The 10,440-nt window shown below is 51.1% G+C and overlaps 3 protein-coding genes across 9 annotated transcripts in view; 1 reads left to right on the forward strand and 2 right to left on the reverse strand.

Annotated features, from left to right (window-relative positions):
* Window positions 1-762, reverse strand: part of Ift172 (intraflagellar transport 172) — a 40,407-nt gene extending 39,645 nt beyond the window's left edge. For all 3 annotated transcript variants that reach the window (XM_055626958.1, XM_055626938.1, XM_055626948.1), the window contains exon 1: window positions 649-762. In XM_055626958.1, coding sequence (XP_055482933.1) covers window positions 649-687 — 39 coding nt within the window. In that variant the 5' untranslated portion in view covers window positions 688-762. The remainder of the gene's footprint in view (window positions 1-648) is intronic.
* Window positions 763-2,948: 2,186 nt separating this feature from the next.
* Window positions 2,949-5,573, reverse strand: Fndc4 (fibronectin type III domain containing 4). Its single transcript, XM_055621839.1, has 7 exons — window positions 5,177-5,573; window positions 4,853-4,997; window positions 4,647-4,762; window positions 4,270-4,474; window positions 3,756-3,845; window positions 3,345-3,469; window positions 2,949-3,147 (listed from the first exon to the last, which is right to left on the reverse strand). The coding sequence occupies exons 2-7, from the start codon at window positions 4,971-4,973 to the stop codon at window positions 3,112-3,114; spliced, it is 693 nt and encodes a 230-aa protein (XP_055477814.1). The 5' UTR covers window positions 4,974-4,997; window positions 5,177-5,573; the 3' UTR covers window positions 2,949-3,111.
* A 1,235-nt stretch (window positions 5,574-6,808) lies between these two features.
* Gckr (glucokinase regulator) overlaps window positions 6,809-10,440 on the forward strand; it is a 22,770-nt gene continuing 19,138 nt past the window's right edge. For 3 of the 5 annotated variants that reach the window (XM_055627026.1, XM_055627033.1, XM_055627049.1), the window contains exons 1-7: window positions 7,203-7,511; window positions 7,698-7,853; window positions 8,245-8,313; window positions 9,168-9,236; window positions 9,647-9,720; window positions 10,081-10,147; window positions 10,320-10,373. In XM_055627026.1, the coding sequence (XP_055483001.1) occupies window positions 7,428-7,511; window positions 7,698-7,853; window positions 8,245-8,313; window positions 9,168-9,236; window positions 9,647-9,720; window positions 10,081-10,147; window positions 10,320-10,373 (573 nt within the window). In that variant the 5' untranslated portion in view covers window positions 7,203-7,427. The other 2 variants (XM_055627041.1, XM_055627057.1) reach the window with 1 other exon arrangement.

The raw sequence follows: 10,440 nt of genomic DNA on the forward strand, positions 1-10,440 counted from the left end.
TTTGCGTGCAGAACTTTATTTAACGTTCTCCTAATTCTCTTAGGGTTGCTCTCACTGCGACTTTTCTTTCCCAAATGAAGCTAGTGATAGAACGGCTCTGTCTGATGAGAGTTAAAGCCAGAGATCCCATTTGGTTAAATCAGTGTTGGGGCTGACCTGAATTCTATTCCGTTCTCTTCACTCCCAAACCCATTCTTCGTTTCTGTTTCTGGGCTTCTCCCCTATCGCCCAGCTTCCTCTGAATCTGAGACAGACTTTCACAATGCAAAAGGTTCAGCTTTTCGCCTTACCTTTTTTTTTTGGGGGGGGGGGGGGGGGGGGGGTGCTTGCTTATACCTGAAGCGTTTATTTCATCCTGTGTAAAGTTATGATCGTTGTCTATATATGCGCCTCTCCCTGCAGAAAGAGCCTCTGACCTAACGCAGGTGGATTTGGTCCCTCACAGCCTAAGCTCGGGGCCTGGCACTCATGTATGTGATGCAATGAAAGCTTAATGGTTAGCATGTCTGAATGCATGTCGCCTTCAGAAAGATCTTTCACAATCTTGTGCACAAAGTAGGGGCTCAAAAGTATAAACTTCTGTTTCCCTCACTTCTTTTTTTGGAACGCCCGGCGGCCGGGGAATGGGAGAGGCACGGGATTCCTCACCTGAGGGCTCAGCAGGGTCCTCAGGTGCTTCAACTGCATGACGCACACGGGTCTCGGATGCTCCCCGACCGAGACAACTCCCGCGGTTACCTGGACAACCCGCCAGGCAGCGGCGGCGCTAGCCGCTGACGCACAGGCGACGTGAGTGCGACACACGTCATAAGGTCACGTAGTGGGTTCGCGGCGGGGCTAGCAGGACGTGCGCAAGCGCAGTGAGTCCTAGGGCGGGACCGTAAGAGGGGTTGTCGAAGTCTCCCCCTCGACCAATCCCGAACCTAACTTTGCTCCACCCATAAGTCCTCGTCCCTCTCTGGATCCTACCCCTTAAGCCAAGTTGTTCTCACTGCTCAGCCGGGCCAGCTGCGCAGTAGTTGCTTAAACTCTGGAGGAAAGCAAGGCTGGTGCTACGGGAGGCTAAAGAGGTTTCGCCGAGCTGAAACCTCTGCCTCCCCGCAAAAGTTATGTGACTTGCACGAGGCCAATACAATATAGATAGGTACCGAGTTTTCAGTGGGCAGCGGAACAGTCCCATTTTACGCAGCCGGAGGCAGATTTAAGGGTCGCTCACCGAAGTTAAAACAGCTAGTGAAAGGCAGAACCGGCATTCAGCCCAGAGTTAATAACCTTTTAATTCCCGTAAGACGACTCAACTCTTCTCAAATCACTGTCTCCATGCCCAACCACTCTGTCCTGTAGCAGTCTCAGGAAATGAGCCGGGGGTTTCAGGGATGTGTTGGGTGCACCGGCTAAGGAAAGGGAAGGCACCCTGTTTGGTCATTGGGGAAACGGTGAGTTCAAGGCTGGTGGCTGTGACTCAGATGACTTTATGGGTCAGTGTAGGAGACAAACCAGAGCTCCGCTCCCCTTTCAGCTTACAGCGGTATGACGCCTGGGATTGGGGATTAGTTAAGCAGAAAATATACTATCTTCTTTATTTTGTTTGATTGGGATTCTTTCAAGGATTTTTGGTCTAATTTTTTGCAATATATCAGAGATAGAATGAAATGCAGAAAAGAAGATACCCATAGGCCTTCTCTGAATGGTCTAAGGTTGGCAAGACCTATTAACACTCTCCCACCCCCGTAAAAGCACAGCAGATCCCACGCAGATGCTGGGTCCCAAAGCCTTTCCCGGGCAGCAGTTGCCAATGGCAACGAGTATTTCTCTCCCTGCTACTGCATCCCTCTTGAAAATTAAGAATGAGTAGAGGACAGGTCCCATTTTTCCCAGGTAACAAATAGTCCCCAGAACCCAAATTATAATTTTTTTCGATAGGGGCATCCAAACCCCTCAGTTTATTTCTAGAATCCTCTGGATATGTTACAGAGTATAAATATAAACTCATTTATGGGTTACAATTACTATTAACTTTGAATGAACAGAGACGTAGATGAAAAAGAAAATAAAAGAAGAGGCACTGGTGTGCACAGGGTGAGGGGTCATGGCACCAAGGGACACGTTAGTGGTAGCTGCTCTTCCGTTGGCCCCCAGGACACTTGGCTCAGCCCTTCTGACCATTTCCCCAGAGCAAGTGGTGGAATCAAAAGGATGGGGAAGGGACTGGTTATATAACTCAATGGTAGAGCATTTACCTAGTATATACAAGGTCCTGAAAAGTTTTTTTTAAAAAAAAATCTACTGGCCCTTTTATGTGACATGGCCTGGTTTCCATGGTACAGACAGTTCTGTGACTTCCCGTCTCCTCTCTTCTTGTTCGACAAAGACAAAGGAGGGACGCTTCTAGCTTTCCGCACGCCTTCCTCTTTCTCTTTCTCCAGCCGTCTTAGGTAAAAACTTTGACGCAAACATCTTACAACGAGTCTGTCCTTTTAGGTTGGTGGTGGCGCGAGGGGCCCTTGGAGAGCTGACAAGGTGTGGAGATGTCTTCAGCATACCATACAGCCAGTTCCAGTTTGCCCAAGAACCTTTATTGGAAACATGTCCCAGGGGTGAGATCGCCAGGCGAGGGGGGAGCACCGGAGGCTCCGTGGAAGACATTGGAGTAGTGCAGTGTGCCGTCTGCCTCTGTGCCCAGAGGGTTCTTCTCGCTCACTGGAGGAGGGCAATACAGACAGAAACCCCCCCTCTGTGAAGCCCAGGGGCAAGCAGGAGGGGCAGCTAGTGGGTGCCAGTAGTCCTGATGCAGGTGACATGGGGCCCCTGTTGGGGACCTCGTGGGATGGAGTTGAACGAGTGACTCTCCCCTGGACCTGGAGGGTGGGAGGAGATGTTCTTTTCATATCCACTCCCAGGTCCAGGGGTCCAGGGCCTACCAGACCTACCTTCTGGCCCTGCTCACAGTGGAAAGAGGATGGGTACCAGCCTGAGACTCTGGGAGTGCAACTGCCTTGTGGGAGTCTCAAGCAGATCACCATCTTAGGCTTTCCCTGACCCCACCCCCACCCCCTCGTTATCAGTGCGCCTGTCTTCCGGTTCTGGTTCTTCTTCATTCACTCAGTTCACTCAGACGTCGATGGTGTTGATGGATGGAGACTTTTTCTGTAAGGGAAAATTATCCAGATCTTGAATTCCAGAAAGGCAAATGTGCCACACTGCTGTCTGGACTCGTCCATCCTTGGTCCTGGACATTCCATTTGCAACCCTCCCTCCCCCTCCCCTGCCTATTCGTCTGCCTTTCACTGAATACCCTTTTGCATACAAATCAGCCTTCTCACACTCACTGGTCCCCACATCACCTGTCTTGTCCCCACTGGCCTTCCCTGAGGACTGTGTTCAGGCCCCTTCCCCTTCTCCTTGGGGTTATTGTTGGAGTCGTTGTCCTTGATGATGTCATACTGACGGCAGAATAGCCCGATCACAGCTGAAACACAACAACACCATCAGAACCTTGATCTTGACTCAACCCACTTGAAGCCTTGCAGGGTGCTGAGATAGTCACACAACTTCTAGAAACTCCTTGATTTCCTGGTGCCCATGCAACCCTCATCTCTGGGCTTGCAGGAGCCTTCCCTCTGTCAGAATTGTCCCAATCACCTCCCTCCACCAATCCTCCCCCACTGTTTTTCTCTCTCTTTTCTGCTGACAGATTCCTTCGCCAATTCCTCCTATCATGGAGCCAAGTCCCTGGTTCCCCATCCGGTACTCACCAGCCCACATGAGCAACACCACAACAATGATGACCACTTCCCCTGTCTGCAATGGCTGCTCTGTATCCAGACCCTCCACTGTGATGTCACCTAAGAAGAGAGCCATCCTCTGGGTTACAAAGGACCCACTGGAGGGCTCTGTCACATGCAGAAGGGAAATGCTGGGGGTTAGGGTCAGGCTGGGTTCATCATGGCACTGAGCCTGGAGAACTAGGAAAGTTCCGCTCAGGGTGAAGCCTTTGGTGGGCAGAGGTTAGAGGCCAAAGGGTGGTGACAGAACTTGCTCAGTGCAGGCTGTGGCAGGTGTGGCATGAGTTTGGGTAGAAGGAAGCTTATGAGCCCTTCCCCCAAAGGATTCATTAGCAGCGGCTCTATAGCTGGTCCCCTGCCCACCTGTTTTTCTTTCCTTCCCTGGCAGTAGAATGAATTAAATCATCCCTCTGTTCATCTGAGCCTTAAGCAAGGAAGTGAGAGGTTAAAAGCCAGGTAAAAAGCTACTAACACAGGCTCTCACCTGGGCTGGAGCTGTTGGAAGGTAGCCGGTCAGAACCCTTGAGGGTGCGGAAGTGCACACGGGGCCCTGGGGGGCTCTCTCCCCGGAGGCCGATGCTCCTGACCTGCACTGTGTAGTCGCTGTCTTCAGCCAGGCCCCAAAGAGCACAGGCTCTGGTGGTGGTGTTCACCTCCCTGATTACACGCTGCCCAGGGCCGTTCTGTCGCTGCAAGGAGATGCAGAGAAAGGAGGGCAGCCTAGCCCTAGTCCCTCGCCGTCAGGGTTAGCTCGGGAGGGGCTCTGTAACATGCAAGCACTCCAAGGGAGTAGTGTGGAGGTAACTGGAGGCATGTTCAGAGATCCAAGGGCGCAGGTTGGGGAAGCGGGCTGATTCATACTTGCTGAGAAATGGAGTAGCCAATGACGATGTTGCCTTCTGGGACGTCCCAGGACACAGTGGCCGAGTTGGCTCTGAGGTGAGTGACCGTCACATTCACAGGAGAGGGAGGTCGGTCTGGGGGGTGCCAGGATGTTAACAGGTTAAGAGGTCTCGCCTCCACACTGGCTCCGACAGACCCTCACAGCCGGCATCCTCTTCACTCACCTGCTCGCACAAAACCCAGGTCACAGCTGACCAGCAGGAGGACCGTGGGACTCAGATATGGGGAAAGAGGCATCAAAGAAGCCATGGTTTCCACCGAGTTCGCTGGGGACCCCAGAGGCATCCACTTGACATCCAGGCGGGGATCCTGGAGGAGGCAGGAGTTGAGGGAGGCAGGAGCTGCCCAGAACGCGAGCAGCGGGCTGCAGCAGCTCTCCCAAGCTTCCCGGGGCCCACAACCCATTTTCCCCGCGCCTTTCCCGCCTCCGCGTAACCCCGGCGCCCACCCCAGCCCCCACCCGCGCGGTCTGATTAGCCCACACCCACCTCCCGGGTCCTCGTGGTGGGTCAGGCCTCGGGGGGCTGCTCGGCGCCCAGAGGGCGGCCCATCGCTGGATTGGCGCTGGCCCTACCCCATCCCGACGCGGGCCCGCCGAGACTGGCAGCGCGGGGCGAGCTGCGGGCAGAGAGGGCAGAGGCGGAGTGGCCGCGGGCCGCGAGTCTGCGGGGCCCCCAGCGTGGTCTGTCGCTGAGCAGGGGGCGTTGCCGGCGAGGCCTGGCAGCTGGCCTGCGTCCCCGGTGCAGAGGACAGTGCGGCGGCCGGAGCTAGCCCCCTGCAGCAGGATGTGACCGTCCGGGCCAGCCAGCCGCCTCCTTCTGCAGAGCTGGCCCCGCGCGCTCCGCTGCAGCCGGACTGGGACGCGCCGGGCCGCCCCGCCCCACTGGGGTTCTCTACGCCGTCATCCCCCCACCTCGCCTCCCCAGCCCTGTTCTCTCGGGGCTCCTCCCACGACCCTCCCAATGGCGGCTCACTGGGTCCCTATCCCTTCGCTTCCCCTGCTTTAGCAGAGGGACTGACTAGGGCACCGGGACAGGCGCAGGTGCTAGGGTCTCCGGCACCTGAGGGAGCCCCTCCTTCCCGGCGTGAAATTAGCCAAGTTGGGAGGAGGCTTTCCGTCTCGGAAGGCAGGAGGGGGCCAAGAGGAGAGGAGGCAAAGTGATGGAGATAATAATTGTTTTAACGATCTCTTGGAGACTGCGTCAGCTTTTAAGTCTCTTTCCCATTCATGATCTGATTTGATTCTATTCGCTTTCTCATTCATTCTTTCATTTATTCAGCAAATATTTACTGATCATCTTCTTTGTGCCTGTCATTATAAGAACTGGAAAGAACTTAAAAAGTGGCACATAGGAACACTTAAAAGGCAAATCTCTCTCTCTCTCTCTCTCTCTCTCTCTCTGTGTGTGTGTGTGTGTGTGTGTGTGTGTGTGTGTGTGTGTGTGTTTTAGAGAAATCCGTTAACCTGCGCCTCAGGTTTCTCACCTGTAAAGCACAGAAACCTGAAACAGTTGTTGGAGTATCAAATGTCAAACACTGGACAAGGATCTTTACACAACCTTCAGCTACTGCAGGAATGAGTATTATTAATTTGGACCAACTTGTTAGTCGTTGCATTCATTCAGTAAGCATGTAAGTCCTAAAACCATTTCATATTTTAGTTGAGTGTGAAATCTGTGTGATCCTGAATTACTAACCACTTGTCTGAGCCTGTCCCCTCATCTACAGACTGTCAACAACGACTTCTAAGTGCCAATGTCTATCCAATGACGCCTACAGTTTGGGAGAAAGTGCATGGGTTGGGAGAAATAGATGCTGCCTGCATATAGGGCAGGTTCTTCAGTCCTCGTTGTTCTTACAGTATTTCTATTTCTGTGGATTTTCCTCTGTCACATCCAGCTCAGTATATGCGCACCTGGGGCCCAGGCAGCTTCTGTCGCTTTTCTTTCTGAGAGGGTAAAACGGGCCAGTGGGGCAGGGAAGGACTGCATGCTGACACGTGGTCAAGCCATGACCTGGCTCCTCTGACTTCTACTGACCCTGACCTCTGGCCTTCTGAGGTATTCGGGCCCCAGAGCTCTCTTGCTCAGGGATTCTTTCTGACCTGGATGTTCTGCACATCCAGGCTCCCTGTCTTCCAGAGGGCACTGTGCCTGAAGGACAAGAGCAATGAACTTCTGGTCCTCTTCTTCAAGGGCAAAGCAGAGGCTGGCAGCAGAGTACATGCAAAGAGGATCCCGAGGAGCTTCGTGAGGGCCGGGAAACTAGTGACAGGAAAGGGTGTTGAAGAGAGGGGTGTAGGGGTGGTGCTTGGACAGGCAGGGTTCTTAGGTTAATCATCTCCATGGCTCAGATAAGACCCTGCCAACTGGAAGCAAAGTTATTGTGACCAGAAGGATTTGTGTGACTGCAGAGGCAGGCAGGACAGAGGGTCCACACTGTGGGACCATGCCAGGCACAAAACGATATCAGCATGTGATTGAGACCCCTGAGCCTGGTGAATGGGAGGTGAACCCCTTTCTCTGTCATCAGCCTTCTGCACCGAGTCTTAAAATAGCTTTAAATTTGGACTGGCCTCAACTCTGGACTCCTCTCCTCCCTCCTTCCTTCCTTCTTTCTTGTTTGAGACAGGGTCTAGCCCAGTCTGGCTGTAAGCTTGCTACATATCTGAGGATAGCCTTGAATTCCTGAGCCTCCTGCTGCCACTTTCCAAATGCCTGCATTTCAGGCATACATTCCATGCTAGGCACCCCTTTCCTTCTCTTCCCTCGGGTTCTTCCTTCCCTAATAGGCTCAGAACATCACAGGAAAACCAAGTTCTCGGTATGTGCACGGTGTGTGCGAGTATGTGTGAATGTATGGGCACACATCTGTGAGTGTGTGTGTGTGTGTGTGTAATATGTGAATCCAAGCCAAACACTGCGCCTGCTGCCATTCCCACCTCCAGTCCAGCAGGCGTAAAACAGACTTTGGCTTCCCACCCCTACCCTTGTGCCCCCTTCTCTCTAGTTGTCAGGGTATGAAGCAGCTGTGCCAATCACAGAGAAGTCCAACCCACTGACCCGGAACTTGGACAAAGCAGATGCGGAGAAAATTGTTCAGCTGCTGGGGCAGTGTGATGCTGAGATATTCCAGGAGGAGGGACAAATCATGCCCACCTACCAGGTGACCTAGAGTCGAGCCTCAGACACTGCAACCAGAGGTGCCAAGCCAGCCACACCTTAGCCTCTCCCCTCCTGATTCTGAAGATCCTGAGCCCTCATCTCCATCCCAATCCACCATCCTCCATTTCTTTCTTTCTTTTTTTTCCTTCACTCCAATTTTTTTTCATATTTATTTATTTTGTGAGGTGGAAGGATTTGTTCTGTGGGGAAATGTGTGGAAGTCAGAGGACAACTTTTGGGAGTCAGTCTGTCCTTTCACCGTGTGGCTCCCAGGGACTGAACCCAGACCATCAGGCTTGGCCACAATCCCTTCCCCCACTGAGCCATCTCACTGCTTTCCTCCCACCGTTCTCCTCCTTTTCTTCATACTGATTCCTGTCCACCCTCTACAGCGACTGTACAGCGAGTCAGTTCTGACCACCATGTTGCAAGTGGCTGGCAAAGTCCAGGAAGTTCTGAAGGTACAACCTCTCCACCTGCTTCTTATCCAAACACTTCTGTTCCCTCTAACTTCCTCTTTCCTGGGTCTCCATTTCTCATTTTTATAAAGCTCAATTCTTTATTCTCTTGGTCTTCCCTTTGGATACTTATTGCTATCTTAGTCATCGACAATAGTTATGATAGCTACTACATGAATAATACTTGATCGTCAGCTGTGCATTTTCTTTTTAAATACTATTTTTTAAATGTGTATGGCCATTTTCGCCTGCATGTATGTGTACCTGGTGCCCATGGAGGGCAGAAGAGGGTGTTAGATTGTCTGGACCTGGAGTTACAGATGGTTATGAGCTGCCATGTGGGTGTTGTCAATCAAACCCGCATCCTCTGGAAGGGCAGCCAGTGTCTTAATTGCTGAGCCATCTCTCTAGCCCCAGAAATATACTTTTGTACTCAGTACCTTCACAGAAACCTGTGAAGTATTATTTTCTTTTAAAGGATTTTTTTTCTTTCTACAGACCAGAAAACAAAGAAAGGATGGTTACAGTAGCTTGCTTGAATGCGCCCAGCTAATAATTGCTAGATGCTGCTGCTTTGATTATTTATTTTTATTTAATTGACAAAGCTGCTCTCAAGTTCCTTCTGGAATAAGTTAAGAATTTTAATGAATAGTTTAGTCAGAGAAGAGAACCAAGAGGGTTTCTTTCTCCAAATCATCGTTCTTTTTGCTGTCCCACATGGCCTATGTTCTGCTCTATTTTATGATGGGAAGAAGAATAAGGAGTTCTAAGTCTTCATCTGTTACTGACAAAGGAGGAAAAAAGTTTCTTCTTTCCTGAGCTGGGCCCTGGTGACCTGGGCTTCTTTCCTTCCTCAGGAGCCAGATGGGGGCCTGGTGGTGCTGAGTGGAGGAGGAACCTCTGGCCGGATGGCATTCCTCATGTCTGTGAGTATCTTAACTCCCTGTTTTCTCCCTTCTTCTTCCTCTTCTTCTTCTTCTTCCTCCTCCTCCTCCTCTTCCTCTGCTTCTGCTTCTTCTTCTTCTGCGAATGACCCCCAGAAACATAAAGCTCATCTGACCTAAGTTTTCTCAGTAGATATATTCTCTCCCCACTTCCTCTCTAAAACCTAGAGTCCGCTATGGTCTCCAATTCCTCTGCCCCACCCCTGGAGCCCCACCACTCTCTTGGTAACACCCCCACATCTCATGAATCAGTAATTAATTGTCTCTAAGAGGCAGACTCCAACTAAGTTAGGGTTAAGCATTGACCTAAGAAGAGTATTATGCATCCCCCAATCCTCCAGGAATCAAGAATCGATTAAATCTCCTTTCTCATTCCCTCTTCTCCCGGACAGGTCTCTTTCAACCAGCTGATGAGAGGTCTAGGACAGAAGCCCCTTTACACGTACCTCATCGCAGGAGGCGACAGGTGAGTTCCCTTGACCTGTACAGGTGGCCTGATTCTTAGAAGCCGAATTTGAGTGAGTTTAGTCAAAGGTTATATTGAACCTGCCTCAGTTTCTATCATTCCTTATTGCTTTGTATCTGGACCCTTCACAGATGTTTATCGCCTACCTGGCACTTGCAGATATTTGAGGGTTTTTTGGTTTGTTTGTTTGTTTTGTTGTTTTTTAACTCTGTGGTGTGTCTATTTCTCATGGTTCCTGATAAACAGTAGGTGCCCTTTCAATGGCAGCGTTCCTCCGTTCCCTTTTCTCAGTGTGCCCTTTCCTAACCAGCCGTGAGCATCTGCTTTCTAACCATTGTCTTTGGTTGGGTTTGCTCTTAGGTCTGTTGTGGCCTCTCGGGAACGGACAGAAGATAGCGCCCTCCACGGGATTGAGGAGCTGAAGAAGGTCTGTGTTTTCTGTTGCTACTCACCTAGAGACACCTCTGTGTTCCTTTTCATGGGGTTAGAAAAACCCCAACCTTCACCAAGGCGTGGCTCCTCCCCTGGTCCTGATTTTCTCATCCATCAGATTTGGGCTCTGCCCTGGAGACTCTAACACACACCTCCTCCATTCATAGGTGGCTGCTGGGAAGAAGAGAGTGATTGTCATAGGCATTTCTGTGGGACTCTCTGTAAGTGTGAAGGACTTAATTTTATTTATTTATTTATTTATTTATTTATTTATTTATTTATTTATTT

The sequence above is a fragment of the Psammomys obesus genome, unplaced genomic scaffold (assembly GCF_907164565.1).
Source record: "Psammomys obesus unplaced genomic scaffold, mPsaObe1.curated_primary_1811, whole genome shotgun sequence".
NCBI classification, from domain to species: Eukaryota; Metazoa; Chordata; class Mammalia; order Rodentia; family Muridae; genus Psammomys; species Psammomys obesus.